This window comes from Buceros rhinoceros, unplaced genomic scaffold (assembly GCF_000710305.1).
Source record: "Buceros rhinoceros silvestris isolate BGI_N320 unplaced genomic scaffold, ASM71030v1 scaffold4780, whole genome shotgun sequence".
In the NCBI taxonomy this organism is placed as follows: Eukaryota; Metazoa; Chordata; class Aves; order Bucerotiformes; family Bucerotidae; genus Buceros; species Buceros rhinoceros.
In genome coordinates this window covers 1-22534 of record NW_010388876.1, presented here as the reverse complement: position 1 = coordinate 22534, position 22534 = coordinate 1, and the positions used below count along the sequence as shown (strand labels likewise).

Sequence of the window (22534 nt, the reverse complement as noted above, 5' to 3'; positions counted from 1 at the left end):
AAGTCTTGGCCTCATCATTAACATCTGTCCAACGCTACTGAGATCGGGAAGAACAGGGCGCACTTTTGACCTCTGTGGTAGCTAATGATGGTCTAAGCTGGCCAGGCATAACTCACATTTAATATTCCTGCGATTCTAAGTTAGCGTTAGGAACTGTTGTCCGGTCTCACAGTGTATAACCAGCACAGGACTTCGGGTCTGCGTGAGAAGCAGTGCCTCTCTCCGAGGCAGACAGGTACGCTCAGAGAAACACACCGCTGGATGCACTTAGGTCTAGCAATTCCAAGCAAAGACTGACAATGCCATGGCTAATCATTTCCACGGGCCAGCTGAGGAGGGATTAGACCTGATATGTGAAACAGCCCTTCAGGCACCTTCGTACAACATGCCAAGCATCAAACCTGAGGCATCCTGCTGTTGTCTTGGGAAGCGTCTTTGAGTGTTCTTGCTCTGTATTGCCTACTGCAGAGCTCGGCTGGCACCCCAGAGGTATGTCCTTTGTACGTGACAGAGAGCTTGATGTCAGATCCTTTTTCTCTACTCTGGAGATGATTTTCACTCATTCGTTCTCTTGCATGAAATGAACATTTCCCAGTCAGCTCCCTGAGCCCAATTGTGAGCATTGTCTGTGCAGGCATAAGAAAACTGGAAAGGCTCTTCCATTGGCAGAACAGGACCTTGGGAAAAAAATTATTTACTAACACAAAAAAGATCATAGATTAGAAACTGGGACAATGAGAAAACAAAAGCTTCTCAGCTGCACATAAGCCTGCTCAGGGCAGCCCTGTGAGCTTTTAGGCAATAAAGGGAAAGAAAATTTCTTTCATCTGAGTCTTCATTCCATGATAGTTGTATTTACCTGTATCTGATACAGCAGGAACACGTGAAGTCCTCTATTTATCAGAGCTGGTCTTAAAGTCCCTTTGAGTTGCACTATTTTTAGTGACGGGCTGACCCTACAGCCATGCAGGTAGTGCAGTGCGTTACCAGGAAAGAAAAATCTTCCCTGCTCTCTTTCCGCCTTCTCTCCTGCCTGCATACTTGCTAAACTCCAAAAATGAGTTATGATTGCAGACCTTAATACACTGAGTTTGGAAACGGATTAGGCAACGCATTTAGAGATTTCTGACAGCTTTACCCTTCAGGAAGAAATGCAAACAAAATTAAAGCTCCTTCATGAATCTTTAAAGTATTTAATACAAGATATGTTTTTCCAATGAACCACTGGGGTGGAGATAACAGTGGGTTTCTCTCCTTGCTGATGAAACTGCTGGCCATGAAGATTCCTCCTCTGCTGTTCTAGTACAAAACCCCCAACATGCTCCATACCTTGAAAGCTGCAGCATGGTCTGTGTTTGTGTTTTATAACCACAGCATGGGAAAAGAGGCGGAACAGCATTTCATTGGTACACGATCAATGAAAGGACAAAGATAAATATTAAAACCATTACTGAATCCTTGCTCATTAAAGCTAACGAAGACTACTTTCAATCACCAGGTCAGTGTGTGTTTTGAACCCAGTTAAACCAAAGTCTTCCGAGTAATCCTATGTACACTGTTTAGCACCTAAATGCTGCTGTGACTTCCACAGGCACAAACGATTCACAACGGATAAATCACTAAACGTAGCAGTTAGTTCAATGCCTGATTTCTTTCTCCAGCAAACCACTGAGGCTTTGCAGCTAGTGCTAAATGTACAAGGAACTTTGCAGATGCAGAAATAAACTCGCATAACATTCTGTTCTGTATTGACACAAGAGTGAAAATGTGACAAGCTGCAAACATCTCCTTCCCCAACATGGGCATCAACCGCTGACCAGGCCACGGCAAAAGCAATGACAGGCTACAAAACTGGTTAGCTTCATGGATCATGAATCTGTCAGGCAGAGGGCTCCAACTCCTTCCTAATTAATTCTCCTTCTCAATAGAAGGTGTTAACTGCATTATATCGTAACATTCTCTTTCTATTAAGGATGGGTTTTTCTGCCCTGTCTAAAAGAAAAAAAAAACAATCCCCAAACAAACCAGCAGTAAATTTTTGAGTTCAAGACTTTCTCTTACTTTCTGCTCCTGTTTTGGCGCTCAAGGACATCATTCAGTAGGAACCATGTAATACTGATACTCACAATGATGACCAAGGCAGCAGATGCACAGAACACTGAAGCTCTGCCTGTCTTGAGAGAAGCAGCCCATTGTTTTTATGACTGAGGTAAAACCAGAAGTGACAGTTGCATTCACAAAAGCCTGGAAACTGTGGTGATACCAGCAGATACCTCTTTACCATCACTGTTTCTTTGGAGTCTGTGTGGATTTATGGAACAGCCTCCACTTTGATTTATCACATAGAAGAAAAACTAACACCTTTGCCTTTTCCTCAAATTTATTTGGTGAAGTGCAGGTACAAGATCAGTGCAATTCTTGCTGGTGCTGTAAGCTTGGTAGTCTAGGTAGCTCGAAAAACCATCGTCAACACTGATGGACAATGGATCTGGTGGGTGAATTTTCTCCCCTGAGTGACAGCTAAAGAAATTGGGATAGTTTTCCCTCCACCTCTGCAGGTACCGCATATAACACTCCTGTCAGTATTCGGGCATTTGGCATTACGCTGGCTTCCTGTACCCATCCAGTTTTGGGGTCCTCCGCAAAGAAAGTATCTGCCAAAGCAACGAAAGCCCATTCTGAGCTCTACTGCCTGATTCTTCTTGAAAGAACAAACTGAACGACAGTTTCATCCGGAATTTAATGTAATACCAAAGAAATTACTGCCCTTTCTATCGCTCGAGAGAACACCTTCACAGTATGAGTCATTAAAATACTCCTCTGTCAGGACTTTACAGTCTCTGAATGGTCAGCTTCCCTGAATAACTTCTGCCTGACTTCAGCTGCTCCCTTGGCCGCACTCCATGTCCTCAGCAGTTACCCCTGAAGAAATTAATTAAAATAAAGACACCTCCTCGACTCTTCCTGAGTACAAATTGCATCTGTTCCTCCCCTCACAGTGTTTCAGTGCTTCATATTAAAGGGGAGTCAGGGGAAGTCAACTAATATAATCCATCCTCCAACTTTGTGGTACGCAGTGATGTCCATGGTAATTTCCAGAATTATAATGAACTGAGACCTTACATCTACTCCACAGTGTGGCGATTTCCAGCAGCTTTTGTTGCATGCCTCCTTCAGACGATTTTCCTTAGTTTGTATCCAAGAGTCTAAGAAAGAAATCACCCACATTCATCAGAAAGAAACCAGGCCAAATCCTTGTTTCTGTGCTAATTGCAAATGCTTCCTGTATCAAGGAAAAATGTCCTTTAATAACAACCAGAGACAAATGATTGCAATATGCCACGAGTTTACCACCACACGTCTGCTCCTGGGAATCTCCCACATTCCCAGGCTGAACAACTGGACTTCATGCCTGTAGGATTTGCAGAAGGAATAATGGCAGCCTTTTAAAAATAAGTGTCCTTTATACCTTAGAACTCTCTCATCTCTGTCCTATTTCCTACAGAAAAGACCAAATTTACAGGAATTTCTGTCCTGTCATACTTCCACGCAGAAAAGAGCCCTTTCAAGCTGGGACACAAACAGTTTCACAGGTAGGTTAAAGCTCCCCATGAAGTAATAATACACAGGGGACAAGTATTTCCCGAGAACCAGACAGTCATTTTCGTTCTTTTTCCTTTCTCTTTAAATTCCAGGTCAGTACAACCGGGACTAATTTCGCTGCACAAAACCCCCACACGCTTGTATCTTCTGTTTTTTAGCAGGCTTGCTGCTCTATTTGGCTTAATTCTTCCCTTCTCTGTGGCAAATTATTTGAAGCGTATGGTAGAAAGCCCTGAGAACTGTCAACCAGTGACTGATAGCGTGATGTATGTGCATAGTTAACATACACCGCATGATGATGGCCCCACTCATAAAGAATATTAACCCTTGTGTTTAAGATCATCAGACTCTTCAAAAGCTGTTGGCACACACATAAAATAGAGGCCTTCTATTTAGCGAGCTCTTTCTGGCTTTCCTCAGGCAGACAATACCAGAAGCATGCATCACATCTAACACTCCTATTGATCTGTACATATCAAAATGTTAAAACTAGTTCCCATCACTTTTAAAAGAAACCCCTTTATTAATGTGAAAAATGACTAAAAGCTCATGCTCCAATCCTTCGGTAGTAAAAAAGTATTTGCCTTTTTTTGGTAACTTAACTTGAGTCTCTAATATGTTTTGAAATACCATCTGCAAGAAATTTCCATTCTATCCCCTAGTGTGCCCGTTCAAGATCTGCCTGTGGCTGTATGCATGCTGCATCACAAAGCGTTAGGCTGATTGGAAATTAATGGAGAAGCTGAAGTCTGCTTTCAAATCCCCCCAAAGAACACGTATCCCCCATGAGACTTGGGTTTTAATGGTGCTGCACTTGAATTTAAGGAAGAGCCCAACTAAATTCCGAGTGACATGTATTCTGCCTAATTTTAGGTGATTAAACTGTAATGGCTTATTTAGATTTGTCAAGTGATTCTCAAGATTTCTGAAAGATCCTGGTCCTGGTTCCACTTGGATTTTTAGCTTGCAACCTTCAACAGTAAAACCAGACAAGAGCTGTCTTAAAAAATAAACATAAGCGTGGTCTTGCAAAATTCTGCTTTGAAATTGGAGAGCTCTTTGAACCTGAAGTGAATTATAAACATCAGTGAAGCCAATGAAGTGATACTAAGTAAAGGCAAACCTAAAGGCATTTTGGCAGTTCACAATAGCAGCGCTTTGATTTGAAGTTCCTCCCAGCAAAACATATTCAGAAAACACTACCTTTTGTGCAACTTTTTGAAACTTGATTCTAGAAACTATGCTGTCTGTGGAGGAGAGAGAATATACTCTCCTCCCAGTGCTTCACCAAAACTAAGACCTCATATTTCAAATAGGGAAGGTTCTCAAAGAGCTGCTCAAGAAGCCAGAAAAATGTTTTCTAAGGTGCGATCACAAAATTGGCTGCTATCCTGTAGCACCACTTCTCGTTCCTGCCACCAAGGGCCATTACTCTCAAGCTAGCAATGTGAACTCAGCTTTTTAGCTGCATTTCCAACAGTGATTTCTAGCAGATTTCCTATTAAGAAGCACTCTTCCACTCAAGGTGATGCATCAAGGTCCCCAAAAAAGATCTTTATGGCAAGGGAAGAATTAATCCCAGCACGTCTGCAGGGAGTGAGAAGGTACCAGCCGAGATATCCACATGTGGATTTCGTGTCTTAAGATACTACCTTCTCTGAAAAGTTTCACCCATTGCACTCCAGCTCCATGCCAGACATGAGGGAAAAAGAGTGGAGTGGATAAAACCAAAGGAATAATTTTCAATAAATAATGTATAAGAGTAAACTCACTATTTTCCATTTGCACAGAACAGTTTGCTGTACCCTTGAAGCTATTTGTTGTTCAGATAATAATATGTAAATGTGGAAATTTATCCTTGACTATTAAAAAAATTCCTGCAAGTATTTAACATTAAATATTCAAGGTACTTGTGTTTAATTTTGACAACCTCAGTCCCTCAGCTGGTGCTGTTGGTGCTGGACACAGGCTGAGTATCACCGTGTTATCTAGAAATGTAGGGCAATAAAAAAAGTTTTCAAGGTAACTGCTGCAGAGCTCTTCATGGATTTCATCATGGGTTTGCTGTCACACCGCAGTGTGGTGGTAAGGAGGAGGATAGAGAAAGGCAATCATTTTCCACTGCTACTTCAGCTAACAATGTTTTTTATGGTCTTGGGAGGACATACAACAATGTTTGGCAAACAATCCTTTCTTTAATGGGCTCCATTGTATTTCACAGGAGACCAGCTTTAATCTCTGGTCAAATCTAGTTATGCAGCAGAATATTTCTTTCTACCGGTGTACAAGTGCAGGATGGTTGGAGGAGTAAACAATCAAACTGGAGGTCGGTTGTAAACTGAGTTATGGCATCCCCTCGCTGCCTGCCCAAACCATAGTGATAAGCTCTTAATTTTGCCCTGTCCCAGCAGCTGCAAGGCTGTTTGTACCGCAGAAAGGTACCACTTCCCTGGTAATCGCAGCAGTTGGTGTGCTGAGGTGATGCAGAAGCTGGTTTGACTAACCAGCAATGACTTTGAAATGCTTAAACAGTAGTCACAGAGCTTTCCCTCTTGCTTTAAATGATCAGTTTCTCTCAGAGTGAGAAGAGACCAAGTTTATGGTATGTGGGAAGAGTTATGGTTCAGGTAACGCAGTGTTCCAAGAACAAATGCATAAAGAACATTGATTTAGCACTGAAAATGGGAGTATTAAATCCATGATGTTTAGATGCTTTATATAGGATCGAGTGGAGAGCCTGGTGGTAGTAGCAGCGTATTCATAAAAAGGCTTCTCTGAGTGGAGCAGAGAGGACAAAGGAAGGTGCATTCCCACCGTAGGTACTTCCCTCGGTAGGTGGGGTAGGAAACTGCCTGACAAGCCTCTCTAACAGCAGATGAAGGAGCGCATGCAAAGATGCCAATGAGCTTTGGAACAGGACCTTGGAGGATAAATCACTGGGCAAAAAGAACTTTGTGAAAACCTAAGAAGAATCAGATCCTGAAGTGCCGTCGGGACTTTACTCCTTGTTACATCTTTCCCAGTGATACTTGCAGGATTGTGTATTATAGCTCCTTTATGAAATGTCCTATTCAAATAAAGCAGTTGAGCATGTCTTAACTTCGCTGGGGCTACTCATACACTTAAAACTAGGAATATATTTAAGTGCTTCTTTGGACTGGAGCCTAATTGCAGTTTTATAGCTTTTGTTTAAATTAAAGGCTAGCTAGAGGTGAACAGCACAGTATTCAATAATTTCATGCATTTATAAGTTAAATGTTAACAGTTTCTTACCTTCTAATTGTTTTGAGCACTTCAGAAAACTCTTGCATTTTAATTTAATTTTGATTGCATTTAGAATTAAAAACATTTTTAAAAAGTCCATCCACATTTATTGTCTCTCACAAAACTAGTATCTAGGGCACACACTTCATAGCAGCAAAACACTTCAACGTATGGGGATTTTTTATATTTATGAGCTCTTATCCTAATTCAGTAAAACAGGTCAGCACATGCTTACTTTTCACTCAGGTTGATGGAAATTAGGCACACATCCTTGACCAGGCAACGTACTTCAGGATGATTGTGAATCTGAGCAGCCAAGGACACACGCTAGTCTTTTCCCAACTCTGAGAAGCGATGGCCATTGTAGCACTTCAACGTCCTTGCACTGCTCCTGCCCAAACATGCCCGCTGAGAACCGATCCCTTTTTCACTCTGTGCTTCTGGTATTTTTTCCTGCTTGCTCACAGACGTTTGGAAGTCACATTCTCAGTGTTTGCAGATTGAAATGAATCTGCCAAGAAACCTAAGAGTGAAACCATTAACCGTCTGCCCAGCAGACTGAGGCTATGCTCACAACCATGCCCTTCTTCACCCCTCATCTATAGACAGGCACAATCAACCTGGTCCATCCAGACTCTTTGCTCAAACCTGTACGCTGAGAAACTTTCCCCCCACTGCTTCCAGAGATTCCCAGATCTGTCAGGCAAAGGAGCTGAGTGCTCCTCTATGAGCAAACAGAACACAAATCCCCTGTCTCTTGGGCACACGTGGGTTAATAACACCAAGGCAATAAGCCAATGAACTAGCTGTAGGTCATGCATCTGTTTCCAGGCAGTGTAGAAAATACAGGAGCAAAGCTTCAATGTCGTTTTTATCTTGAGTTTAACGTAAACTGCACCGTGACCCTCTGGGAGAACTGTGTCCTAATGAAACATCCACCGAGTGGAGGAAAGTTTACTCCAGTTGCTGAATGAGACAACTGTTCACTTTGTGGATGGAAATAACTAAAATTTATGCCTTTCCTCTGGAATTTTAGGGGTACAGTCTAACTTAGCAACAGCACCCAAGGGTATCTTAGTGCACTGCTTTAATTATTATTGCTGCTATCAATATTCCTCCATTAGTCAAGTCTGAACTACCAGCTCTGCCAGAGAGGTGTGTTTCATACCACCCTGGAGGCCAGCCCAGAGCTGGGTCATGCTGAAGACAAAATACATAAATGCAGACTAACAGAAGTCTGGGAGAGTAGAATAAATAATATACTCATCTCTCAGAGCAGAGAAGAAAATAAACTAATTAAGGAACTGTTTGACAACCTGAGGCATCTCACACAGGTAAAATGCAACACTAGAGGGCTTCGTCTCTAGAAGCTGAGAAACAGGGAGCTTTGTGCACAAGCAATACACCAAGATGAAAAACTCTTGTTATTTAAAGCTGCCTAACGCCTCCACACCAGCACCACTATAAATCCTGCCACATCACCACCACCAAAAATTGTAGGTGCAGTGCTTAGACCAGGGGGATTTGGATTTTGCCTGTTGTCTGCCTGACAATTGTCCTTTTCTCTGTTTAACTCAGGTATACAAGGACAGACATGTATTTGTGCTGGAGTATGGCTCTGCTGTACTCCTCCACTGAATGGCTTCATGTCATTGCTGAAGTGATTTCTACATGATATATCAGCTATATCATAATTCTCTACAGAAAACAGAGTGTTGCCTCCGCTTCTGTCACTACTGTTAACCTTCGGCTGAGCAAGGGCCTTCCAGCCTTCTTTCTGGGGAGGGGAGATAAGAAACATTGATTCGCAGTATTTCCCAAGAGTTATTTTCATGTATATGCTAATCTATCACCAGAGGCAGTCACAAGAACGTACAGAGGATTCTTAACTTAAGAAATTGCAGCCCATACCCAGTTTCTCAGCAAAGAGTAACTTTCCCTCAAATATCCATTAGTTAGACAGACTTAGGCTAGTTATCTACAACAAAGCATTTACTTGCACACTGAATGACAAAAAATAATACTAGAAACACGGAGCATGCCACGCGTTTCCCCAGTGACCCTCCCTTTATAATACTTCAGATAGTTAAAAGCTCCATGACAAGTTTTGTGTGAAAAACGAGATTCCCCAGCTGAGATCCCCCTGTGCTCACAAGACTATTCCTCTCAATGCACAGCATCATCAAGAACCGCAGAGACAAGGAATCTGATTTTACACCACATTTTACACCCTGATCTCCTTCCGCTACATGCAGAGAGTGGGGTTTTTCACTGCCTTGGAGTTCTGAGGCTTAGTAACACACACTGCATGATGCCTGCCTCACAAAGCTTTTGAACGTGCCTGGACAGCCAAGAAAGAGAGACAGTAATAACCAGCTTGGTGCTGGCCTTACAAAGGAGGCATCACAGCACACACCTGGAGCTCCTGCTCCTCAGGGCTTGCACCGTATTTCCAGAGAAGTCTCCAGGTGGGGAGATTCAGCTGCTCTAAGATTTCTTGTGGCCAAAAGGATGCAGGTTGAAACTGCGCAATGGTTTTTTTATTAAACCAGCCAGTTGGTTTGGTAGAAATTTCAGGAAAGGAGTTTACTGGCTGCATGGGAAGCAACTGTCCCTGGGCCTCCTTTGGAGCTGCATCCGGCAAGGTGACCTGGTTTGACTGATTTGTTTCTGAGACCACAGCAGAAGGTTTAGAAGCAATACAACAGAAGACAAGAATTTTTCAGAAAGCTGAAGGGACAGAAAATAGAGGCCCTATACTTCAACATCATAAAACTAGAAAAAAATTTAACTGGCAGGTACTATTTCAGAGAAACGAAACCTTGGAAAGCACCTAGATCAAGCTAACCAGGACAGGGAGCTTACATTTGCTGGACTGAAACTGTCAGGTACTGCTGGCTCTGGCTAGTTTTAAAAGTCTCTCACTTTTATTAGCACTAAATTCACTCAAAACAGGAGTCACAGGCAAAACAAGCAAGAACTGACACTATTAAAATGAAACACTGCATCAGCTTGGAGTTCACAATTCAGTTTTATTTCAAACAGAAGAGTAAATTGTCTGACATTTTGGCCTGTTCATGTTTTTATCACAGAAGTCACAAACAACAACCACCACTAAACACCCTTGATGTCATTTGACCTGAAACCTTGACTTTCTTATACTAGGAAACCTATCCACATAAAATAGGAACCCAAACTAGATAATTTTTAGACCTACACCAGGAAGGCATTTAGAGCTAATTCATACTTCACATTGTCAGCAGAACTAAATTTGTGTGCACACTTTAAGAAAGAAAAGGAGAACGTTTTCACCTCAAACCATTAGAACTCCTTCAAAGCCATAAGAAGGATATCAGGTGTAGTGTAACAGAGGAAACATAAAAGGAAAAGAAATACCACCCTGAATTCATTGCCTGACTTGTTCTGTTACTTCTTTTTATCCTGCAGGGTGATATCATGGAGAGAAACACAACATGACAGTTCAGAAATCTACAGGAATACCCTTTTCTTCCTGGAACTGATAGTGGGCAACAACCAGCCACCGGCACAGCCTAGGGAAATGAAAGAAACTTAAAATGCCAACGCACAGCTGCAGACAGCTGCAAGTTGTGGGTGGATCTCAGCTGTGCTTCTGCATTACAGAAACGTATTTACCTGTGAAAGAACAGCACACGCAATCTGAGGACAGCACCCCACAATTGCTCCTCTTACGGAGGAAACACTCCTCCTGCTATGAAAATATTGCGTGTCTCTGTTTTCAAGTTCAGAAAATTGCTACAGTCTGTAAAGCATACTTTAAAAAAAAAAAGCAATCGTGTTTAAGGCACCTGTAAATGTGCAGGTCACATGAGACACATTTAGTCAAATGATCTGTAAGAAAAACTGAGGGATGCAAAACAGTTTTTTGATCATTTTTTCTTTTCCTCCCAGCTGCAAGCTGAGCTGCCTTCATAGTTTTTTCTCCACAGCTGCTGAGCAGGGACCTTACCCAGGTTGCCTACGCTGGCAGGTCATTCTTCAACCTGTGGTGCTAATATAGAAATTCCCTCTTGTTTCTGTATGCCTTGGAGCATTTAACATTTTGGATTGGATTCATCTGAAATCCTATTTAAGCTGGCTGTCCTAGGTCCGGAGGGAGAGACCTCCAGAGGACATTAGACACTATACATCCTAACCAATGCTCCCGTGTCATCATCCCCACTGCCTATAAAGACAGCCAAGTTGATCACCTTGAACTAGATGTCTACTTTTTAGTCAAAGTTATGCAACCCACCTTAGGTAAACTATTCATGTATTCAAGAGTACGTTCTGGTGCAGACAAATTGCAGGGAATGGCTTCCAGGCTTACTGCATTTAAACACAACATTGCAATCAGTTATTTTTCATGCTCTTCAGTTAATCAAATTCAGCCTCCACTAAATCTACATTTATTAGTGCTGACAGTCATGCAGGATTTGTCTCCGACAATTAATATACACAGACACTGCAAAAACGAAACAAAAGGAAAATTACTGCATTTGAATGTAAGGTGTTTTTTTGGAAAAAGCTGTTCATTTTTATGATTCTTTTGAATCTTGCTAGTCCTCCTTTCATTAACTCATGGGCCAGTGTTAATAATCAAGATCTATGTTACACGCTTTATGGTATAATTAAAGTCACTACCCAATTGGAAAGCCAAGCTAACACTAAACAAAAGGGAATCGATAACATGTCTAATGGGAATCAATAACATATCTAATGGGAAAAGCCAGAGAAAGCTTCTAACGAATATCAGAAATAACTGTGCGATATTGCCACGTGTCCAGCACTGCTGCTATGGAGATACCAGATAGCCCAGCTCATGGGAAGTCTCTTCTTAGGAGACACATCCTGCAAAAAACTGTCTGCCCAAACCCTTTGGGGTCACCAACCCCTATGCACACCAAAGCAGAAAGCAGATCTGGGCTGTCTCATGGTCCTACCTCATGGTCATGCCCTGCTGGCGTTGATCAAGCAAAGGCAGCCTAAGAACTGTCCTGATGACAGCCTGAAAAAGGCAGTTGGGAAGTTTCTCAACACTTTTTTACTACCGTTGGGAAACACAGTGACAGTGTTAATCTGTTCCTCAGTGAGCCTTCTCACGAGAGCTATTTTCACATTATATAGCCAATCAAATATTCAAAGACCTAATGGTGTCCTGGGATTATGGACACAAAGGTTTGAGACCACATTCTGATTAATATATCATTATTTATGCAAAGTGAGCAGAGCTCCAGCAGGGGTTGGGAGAAGACCTACAGTACCTTCATAAACCAGGTCAAGCCGTGTCTCAGTGACAACTACAGAGGTATAGCGCAAGCGAAGAGCAGGGGCGGGCTAGTGGTACCTGTGTGTGATCCCCAGGGAGTTTCCCAGCCAAAGGAGCCGGTGATTTTTCCCTTCCTTCGAGGGCTTTATGTGCTTCCAGTCAAATGGGAAACGCTTCCCAAAATGCAGTGATAAGCCTTTGGCATACGCAGGGATACACAAGTACGCACAAGTGGCCTGGAGGCAGCAGTATGAGCAAATTAACTTGTCAACGGATATCCCAAACAAACAGAGTCAGAATCACAACACTAAACACCGTGCAGTAGCTGGTCAGAGCCCACCTCGCTGCAGAGGAAGGAGCACGGTGATTTACTCTGTCCACACCAGTTCCTTCTGCTCTTGAGCAAGGAAAAAAGTCAGCTTAAACTTGGGTATGTCCCTAGGAAGCTCTATCGCCAATTGTGCACACAGATGATGTGTGCGTGGAGGTGCCCGTGCTCTTTGCAGGGGGTGCACAGCCCGAGGAAAACGTCCAGCCTGTGTAACTGGCCGAGCTGGTGGAGGTCTATATAAAGACGTGTACACACATGCCCCCTTTTCCTGTTCAAAATCCACATCTGGACATTGATTCGGGATCTAATTAAAACACTTCAGTTAGTTTCATCTCTTACTCAATTTCCCTCCAATAAACAATCACAATCTGTTGCCCAGAGGTAATTCTGTCTGCTCCATTTTCTGTCTCTGTTTTTCCGTCTCTGCTTAACCTATGATGTAAGTGCAGAATAGGGTTTTTCAGAATTTTAGCGTCATTTTTTAGATTTATTGAGAGCTAAAAAATAAACCTAACTGAAATCAAAATATTGTGCCTGTACTGTGATTGTGAAATGGTCCCCTGAATACAGAAAATGCTTGCTTTTAACTAACATTCCCCTTTACTGTGAGCTGACGGTAATCAGAAACTGTTGGTAGATGCTAGTCATAGAAAATTCATTATTTTAAAACCAAATTTTTCATAGGAAACTAAATGTTTCATTGGTCTAAACATTTTGTTTAAATACTCATTTTGCAGAAGATGTTCAGCCTGATACAAAATATTTTTAGGTGGTTTTTTTTTTTTAGGTGATTTTCTGCTCATCAGAAATTCTGATTCCTGAAAAGCTCTGGATCTGTTCCAATGCAAATATTCCTTGCAGAGGGGCCCATTTCATTGCACTCTGGTTAACCTGGGAAGAATCCTAAGGGTCTGTTTTAATTTGGAGATTCTTCTGCCATTTTTCTAAGCAGAGCAGAGAACACCCAGCGTCCCCAGAGGATTTGAAAAGTGGGTCAGGAGGCAGAGCAAGCTGTAGAGGTGGAGAAAATCAAATAATACCGGGTCTAGCCCTCTCTGATCCACTGATCCGAAAGCTGATGCTCTTTGAAAGCCATCTGCCTTCCTGCCCTGCTCCTGCGGGGACATCCAGCACAGATGGGCAGAGTCGCTGCCCGCGCTGACAGCCTCGGGCAGGGGCCGTTGTACCAGACCACCGATCCTCCTCTCTCGACAGAGAACTTGCAAACACATAGATGGTTTGGCTCGAAAGAGCTGCTGACTCCACAGTGAGTCCACAGAACTCTACCGCCAAAAGAAAGGGTCAAAACTAAAGGTGAGCTCCCTGAGTTGTCAAAAGGCTTCAGCTCGCTGGCCACTCTTACAACTTCATACAGAAAAGCTGTTTTCTACCTACTGGCTTCATACTAACTACCCTTATCAAAGCCTTGAATGAACAAATCAGAGGTCTATTTACCAAGCGTTCCCCCTTGGTAGCACTATTTGATCAATCCCAGAATCTTTTTTGATAGGTAATTAAAAAAGCTTTTCCTTAGGTATAGAGTGGAGTGAACCATTAATTACACTTCAGAGCCCTAGAGATGCAATTCCTTTGCCATTGTGAAATGTCTATAGCAAGCAACCAAAATGCTTGCCTCTATAAAAGAACGGAATAAATGAAAGTAATTTCCTCGAGACCTAGATTCCTCTGCTTTTTATGGCTAAAGACTTGAGTTGCCTCAGCATTAATGAGTCTATTCTTTAGGGCTGAATTTTCTCAATACAAACATCCATGACCGTAACACAAGAACTATCTTCTTTGGCTGATAGAGCCAGCAGACAGAATCCATATATTAGTATTATTGTTATCACTGAACTGCCACAATGCACTCAGCATCAAGTTGTGCAAAAAAGATCGGTTAAATTAAAGATCCTCACCAAGCAGCGACAATTTCTTGTAAAAGCCAATTTAGCCATTATGGAAGCTCCGGGATCATATTAACTTTTCTCAAAAGTATGCATAATGCATCACAGCGAGTGGTTTTGACAAGTGCATGTGTGCGTATCTGTGGACGTGTCCTGCATGTAAAGAAACCCCAGAAGTTATTTAAGTTGCAAACCCAAGTGATAGGAAGTTAGAAAATGCCAGATTTACAGGTGTTCAACCTCTTTAATTCAACTCTTTGCGATCCAGCCTGTGCACCAGAAAGAACAAGGGAATTTACGTTATCCTTAGAGACGATGCTTCTGTTTGAAAGCATCTGGTTAGTTGACACTTCACAATTTTGCAGGATGCCACACTAAACCAAACAGCTTTTCTAAGTTTAGGGGCCTTTCCCCCCACCTTTGAATGAAATTCCCTAAGGGTTTGACTTTTTCTGGATTCTTCGTCTTTGATAAAGTCGAAATCTACTGTCGCATGGGGCTGTAGCACTCTTGTCTTCATGCATGATTGGGAAGGATTGAGTTTGACCCTTTGTAACTGGAGCACAGACTTACATTTTGTGCTACAGCTGGCAGCAGTGGAGGCTGTTCGTCCCCCAAAAGGGCAGATGGATGGCTGCTGCCGCTCCTGAAGTCCGTTGTAGCAATGCAGCACGGCCCAGCTAAACCTGTTCGCTCTCTCTACCCTCAGTACCCCTAAAAAATTAAGGTTTAGGTGGCTGAGTCCAGGCATTTCTATTCAAAAGCACAGGATTTCTATCAAAATCTCAGCCGCTTTGCTCTGGATCTATTTTTAACTATTCAGTCAAACAAACATCAGCCCTTTGATGTGATGGTAAGACATGCACCCAGCCCAGCAGATTTCACAGCACACTCACGGGTAGGATTCAGGACTATTCTACATCTACACATCCTGGTAGAGATAAATGATACGAATACATGTGCTTTTGCTTTCCCGTGCACATACATAAGGTCATTGGCCAACACCGGGTTTATCTCCACTAAGTACTCGGGTTTATGTGATCACAACACTCATTTTGAATATGGAAGAACATAAATGGAAAGTAATCCAATAATAATTCACCATTAAATAACACTTTTCCCAGAGAACCACAAAGTGAGCTCGAGCTTAGGCACGTACTTCTGAGAGAAAACCAAGATGCTCCTTGCAGGAGAAGATTCTCTTTCTTCTATTGCACGGAAGAAATAGGGTATGTTAGCAAGAGCTGGAAGGTCCTGCTAATACTCTTCTGCTGAGAAGAGAGATCAGGCCATTAAACATCCTGAGCTGTCTGAAACATATCTCCCACGGTGGTACAGCCCTGGAAAAACTTCAACACACAGGGGAGCGAAGACGGGGCTGCAGCAGGCACGTGTAGAGACCTGTGCCACCTTCCTTGCCCCTTCTCCTGGCAGCTTGCCCTTAACTCGAGAAAGGTTTTTCAAGTTTGATGTGTGCCTTTATGACAGGGGGTGAAAATAACTCCATAACAAGAATTACAAATACCTTTGTAAAAAACCAATCCAGAAAAATTCTTTTGGCATTAATTACGTAGATTTCAGATGTACTAAAAAATTTACGCTAGAATTTAGATCGTTAATAACAGTCAGTATAACCAGACCATTGGTTTAGAGTTATTTTCATGTATTTTAACAGACAACAAGCTATTGACCACTTCCACTAAGTACGTGAAACAAAATCTCAAGTCAGTCCAACAGCAGGATGATTAGCTGAACATTTCTAAATACTCATTAATCAGCCATAATAAGTCCTGCTGACTCTGCTTGACACTGAACTCAGTCCTGTTTCATTCCCCCTGCTCAGTCCTTGCATCTTCTCAGAGCACTCAGCTGCTTCAAGGCAGAAGTCACCATTGAAACTTCATAATAGATTATGGAAAGATCATCAGCACAACTTTAAAATGAGTGCATTTGATTTAGGTGAAATCCAGCGAGAAATGAAAATAGTGTTCAAGGTCACACTGAGTAAACTTACAAACTGTTGGGGGGGCTTTGCATTGTTTTATAAAACAAAATTGCAGCTTCTCTATATTACATGTCCCTTGAAACTAAACATAGCTTGAAATATCAATTCACAGTATGTTTCTGAACTGTTTCCCCAGGGCTGTCTGCTTTCTGCACGGAGACAGGCCAAGCATTCAAACTGCAGGAGGTGCAACATCAGAGGAGAAAGAGCTGAGACCTATTTATTACAGCACGTTAGGATCAAACTATAATTTTGTAATTATTGTGTGAGTTGTAATCACAAGCAAGCTTTTTACTGCCATTACTTCCATTTGGCACACTAACACGACACGCACAGGATCTGCTGTTGTCTCCTGTACTGACTTATCTCAGAGAAAAGGCTTCTGAGTTAGAAGGAATGTCTGCACTGGCAGCGCAGGCAGGAAAGCAGAGCACTCGTGAGTGTACGGGGAAAGCATCTCAGGAGCAGAACTGCCCAGCCAGGCTTGTAGGCTTTACTGCAGGGGAAGGACACGGAGGAGACTCCAGTTTAGGAGCCCTCATGGTCACGCTGCCTGACTGTACATGTTTTTAGTATAACGTATTCTTTTAATTTGCTGTGTGGGGATGAAAATACCTCCTGTAAAGCAATTAAACCGCTGAATGTTTACTGAAGCTATGCTATTAGGCGGAACAAAAGGCTTATTCTACCAGAATAAGATACTGGACAACAATAAGGGGGGTGAACAAAGATAGAATTAACTAAAATATGGTATTTCGATCAAATTTCTTTTACAGGAAGACTAAGCGTGGAATATTACAAGTCCCACATTTGCATAGCAAAATCATGTTTACTTTCATGATGCAGTGCAGACTGGAGTATAAATTCTCCTGGTTCACATCTTTAATACCTACTGGTGTGTGCAAATATGCAGATCTGAACATTTTAAATGGAAGATGGAATGAAAAAGCATGGTTTAATACTTCGGGAATGCAAATGCAGATAAGTGGTTTTACTCATAGACTGACCATGGACTGTGTACACAGCCTTGGACATTAACTCTACCTTGCTTCTCAATTTGAAAATGGAAAGCCCTCACTTTTTAAAAATGAAAAGTTCTGGGAATGACAAGAATATAAATCACACCTAGACTGAGAAGGGCTCAGCGATGACAGTTATTATCAAGAGATGGAGAGATGAGACCATTAGGCAAGGCAGCACACAAAGTTGGACACAACAGGAGAGGTTTTCCCAAAGCCTATCTCAAAGACCTGGAGGTTTAGCTCTCTTCAATATATAATTAGAGCAGACTGCCTAAACCAAGCGGAAAGTCAAGCTCAGCTTTGCCTTATAGCTATGATGCACAGCTATCACCTGTTAGGTAAGCAGATGTGGTACTACATGGTGGGTAGGAAGAGGTTGATAGGGTAGGAACTGAAAACTGCCTCTAGGCATCAGAGCGAGCTCCCAAGAGAGGCTGTATTTGAGTAGCTGTGCATTTGAAGAAGTCAGAGACAAACAAATGCTACTCATGGGGACAGCAGATATTTCCAAAAGAAACTGGCAACCAAATGGCAGCCCAAGCTCCTTTGGTACCATGGCCAAAACTCCATGTAACTAGAGCTTCTCCCTTCTCCAAGCTTGCGTTCATTTTTCATAGCAAATTCAGGCTGAAGGGTTTTCCTGTGACTCATCAGTATCTAGAGAAAACCGCTTCAATTCCAGCAACTAGACCTAACTAGAACCGCCTCAAAAGTGTCAAACGCCACAAGGAAGGCAGTTCTCTCAGTAGCTCAGACAGTTAATTATGCAGTATGGCCTTAAGAGATTCCCCAAACGAGCACGTCAAAAAGCTTATCTGCATGACTCATCAGAGCTTCCGAGCAAAACTGTGGAAGAGTAAAATCTGAAGTGAAACAGCACTGCTTTGCAAATGCTCTCACGCTCCTGACAGCTGCTGAGCTAGATTCAAGCTCTGCAACCTTTGCTTTTTCATTTCCTAGTAGAGCATTCTCATTTATTAACCTGACTGCAGCAGCTAATAACAGGCCAGGTCAAACATCACTGGCGTTCATTTGAAAAACTTCACACTGATTTTGAGGTTCTTTGGACCGGATCTGATGCACAGCTCAAATATTTGCATAACTGCAGACTACTTCTTTCCGCAGAATAATTCCATGATGGATTATTTTGATACATCAAGAGTGATGGAGATTGGGCAAGTCAGTAACTTGCATCAAATGGGATATCAAAGCAGGAGACTTTTTTCTCTTTGCTACTTCTTTTATCTAGGTTTACTTTCATATAGCAACTGCTATAAAAAAAATGCTGAGTTAATACTTCTGCAATTAGATTAATATGTTACACAGCTAATGAAATTTGTAGTTAAACGGAGGGGAGTTTTTTTGCAGGATTTTGTTTTTTGCAGCTTGAGCTGCCTAAAATCCTAATTCAATTGCGATCTACTCACAAGGCACAGCTGTTTTGCTTGGCTGAACTTTTTCACCACTTAATATGATACTTTTTTATTTAACTTTCAGTTCTGCCTAGGAGCCGCAGTGGGTCTTTTAAAACAGAAGATTATTATTAGGAATTAATTAAGTATTCTTTTCAATTCTGTCTCCTGAGAGTAACTAGGCATTGCTGCTGATCTCCTCTGCATTAAGACATTACTGATTGTCATTCGCAGGATGACAGTGCGGATGTCTCATCTGGAAGATACATAACTCCATAAATATGAAAGATTTGAAAGACATTTAATACAAAATACAATAAATCAGTTCAAATATTAAACATATAATTGCAATATCAAACACAGCACAGGCATTTGAAGAGAGTAACACTAGAATAAAAATAAACACACATTCCAAAGACAAAAATCTCATTGCATTTATAGGACCCCGATGGATTACACTTAGTCCATGTTTCAGCACAGTGTAAACCCCGACCAAACTGTTCTAAGAACATCAAATGCCATTAAAGCAAAGGCAGCTGATTTGATGGTTTGGGTTTTTTAAGTGACCAGTGCCTACGAAGCATTGTCACTGCCTCCCCTTCCATTGCACATGAATATAAGATGCAGAGGCTAAAGCTCCCACCTCTGATGGTGGGCTCAGCTGGGACTACCTGGCTTTTTCCAAGGGAAACCCAATAAGCACCAATACCCTCATGTAGGTTTTGATTTGAAGCCTTGAATGTGCATATTAATGCATTACTCACAGAATTAGCTCTGCATTTAATGTGGCACTTCATGCTTGAGAAGGCATTTGGCCTTTTTAATTTCCACTAAACTCAGTGGTATAACTGCTGCCGTACTCTAACCAGTGAGGGATTTGAAGAGAATAATGCCATCATGGGTCAACAGAACAACAATCAATCACTTACTCTTCATAAAAATGTGGAATTCAACTTACTTTTTTGGTCTGTAGTCGGGGATGGACCTGTCCAGTGATATCCTGTCACTGAGTTGGGCATTGTAACCGTATTCTTCGTACTTAGTCTCTGATTCATGGCTATCATCTCTCAGGGTAGCAGCCATTCCCCCCTGGCCCAAGCCTCCTGGGCCTTCAACTAATCCCATGGGCTTTGCCAAACCTGAACGGAGAAGAAAAAAAAAATTATTAATATAAAGGAAATGGATCTAACCTCCTCTGTGACCGCAGAATGTTTTCAGATAAACAAGATCTGAACTCCCATGAAACTCAGGTCTGAAATCCTTATGGCTCTGTGGAAATTATCCTCAGCTTTTCAAACCAGAGCCCCTAGCGACACTTCTCGCAGTATCAGTGCATAATTATTAATGAACAAGCTATAAAGAATCAATTAGCAGCTTTCAAGATTTCTCCTTTTTCCTGTACATACAGGAATCTTGTTCCCAAACATTCAAAAAGGCCTACTTCTTTAGATAATTAAGATAAATTTTCCACATAAGATCTGGAGGCCAGATCTTTTCTCAGTCCAGCCCGTTATAGCTCCATTTTAAGGGAGATGCTGAATTTCTACCACATGTAGATCTGACGGTTTAACTCCATGTTAAAGTCCATCTGAAGTAAGTGATGGAGCTGAGGCTTCTGCTCTGGGGCTGTAAGACCACATGCAGTTCTGGAATTGTTCGTGTTTGGTACCCATGCTTGGAGTACAGCAATGTGACTGTTTGCCAGCTGACTGCTGGGTAGGAAATACAGGATAAATCCAGTTTAACTATGTGAGACAATAGATGGGTCATTTGGACTGCAGCGCACACCTTGCACAGCCTGTTCCCATAAGAAAGATGCTAAAACTATTAGGGAGTCTATACCATCTCTCACCTGGAATCACTCCACTTTTCCTCCGTATTTCAGCCCTCTGATGTATAAATTATGTAAGTTATGTAAGACAGGTAAGATGTAAGCTCTATATAGCTTATAGCATCAGAAAGTTTGGACACACTCAAGCTAAAATGATTAACTCCTCTCAGTTAGTGCTGACATATTAGCCAGTCAGGAATGCATGTAGAGTCACCGGTCAACTCGAAGATACAGGTAAAACAAAACTAAACCAACATTAAAAAATGCCCACATGAGCACATCGCCGAGAGCCTCTCCCATGGCATTTAACTTAGTGCTGAATTTTTGTAAACAAGCTCCCATGTTTCATGTCAATGCTTTCCTTTCCAAAAGGCTCACTATCAACAAGTCACTATAAGTGAAAACGTTATTCATAAGAGTCTTGAGGATACCTTACAGAAACATGCAAATATCTTCCAAATCGTTTACAACACAGAGGAAAACGATTGGAGTTTGACTTGCTCAACATTTCTCAAGTTCAGAATTTTTCAAGAGGAAAATGGAATTATTTCAACTAAACAGTTAAAGAGAAAGACAAAAAGAAACTGTCACCATTTGCTAGTAACAGACATACAAGGCAGTTTGAGGCTGGGACTGGCTTCTCCAAGTCCCAGTAACGTCTGGGGCAGTTTAGTCCCTCACGAAGGAGTATCTCTTGCACCTCCTTGCTAACACTGTTCTCACATGTTACAGCTCCATCAGCATCTCTGCTTAATTACAGGCCAGAACGGAGAGGCAGCGGTCTGTTAGTGGCCTGAGCAGTAGTGCTTGTGAGACAATCCTGTGCTAAGGTTAAGCTGCAACCCTACAGATAGTCTGCCTGAACGTAAAAGGATGGATTACCTAGTGGCCCGGAAGTGTGGTACTGAACTTCAGTCATTGCCTACTGCAATCAGTGATCCCAAATCAGGACAGACCTTGCTCTGTTTGTGCCTTTGATGTCTTCTTCATGATCTCATCATCACGCACCGAAATGCTCAACTGCCTCAGCTGAATCTTAGCAGGAGAGGGAAGGGCAGAAGAAGAATAAAAGGAAACCCAACAGAAAAACTTTCCTGATATAGCCAAGCTTTCGAAAAATTCAGACAGCTCCAAGCATTCAAACTTAGGGAATTGTTGAAAAGGGAAAAGAAGACGCTCACATAGCCACAGTCTCATTATAGGTATGTGGAGGAGGTGAACTCCAGGTCTCACGAGCAAGGGAGATCGAACAGAGGCACGATCAGAAACTCCCCAGGCCATACACCCCTGAAGGGAAGGTAGAAAGCACCCTTTTTCTAGGGCACCGTATTACTGGGACACAGAGAGAGACGTGACTGAAACTTGTTGAAACATGACTAAAGCTCTTCAGGAGTTGTGATTTCAAACAACAGAAATTCTTTTACCTTACTAAGTGAAGCACTTCAATACATGCTAGGTATTTCTGAAAATATGAATAATTTTGAAGGAAATAATAACATTTGTCCTTTTTGTTCCAATTTAATATGAGAGGCTATTTGACACTTTGACCAGCTTCTGTATTTAATAATACTTCCTTTGGAAAAATTAGATCAGAAGGGCCTAATGTTGCCATCCCTGGCCTGACAATGCATTCTTGGCCGAGTAATTAGAGAAATTACAGGTCCGAGACTCTAAATATCTCCCCACTCACTGACCCCCTCAGAAAACCCCGAACTAAGCAAACAACAAAACACAGCAGCCTAATCTTCCGGTGTGATACAGGCTTAGACTTAGAAGGCTAATTGATGCTGCTTGCCTCTGCTTTCCTTGCCCAGTATAAGGCATCTTAAAGGGGGGCTCAGTTTTGGAGAAAAGTCAGCAGCTCCCTCAAAAAAA

At 42.0% G+C, this 22534-nt stretch overlaps 1 protein-coding gene across 1 annotated transcript in view; it reads right to left on the bottom strand.

The window, feature by feature from the left end:
* Positions 1-20431, bottom strand: part of LOC104489536 (polypeptide N-acetylgalactosaminyltransferase 9-like) — a gene marked incomplete at its 3' end in the record, with an annotated part of 47312 nt that extends 26881 nt beyond the window's left edge. The window contains exons 1-2 of the mRNA XM_010131711.1: positions 20392-20431; positions 19787-19967 (exon numbers count right to left, since the gene is read on the bottom strand). Of these exons, the coding sequence (XP_010130013.1) occupies positions 19787-19967; positions 20392-20416 (206 nt within the window). The remainder of the gene's footprint in view (positions 1-19786; positions 19968-20391) is intronic.
* Between the last annotated feature and the right edge of the window lie 2103 nt (positions 20432-22534).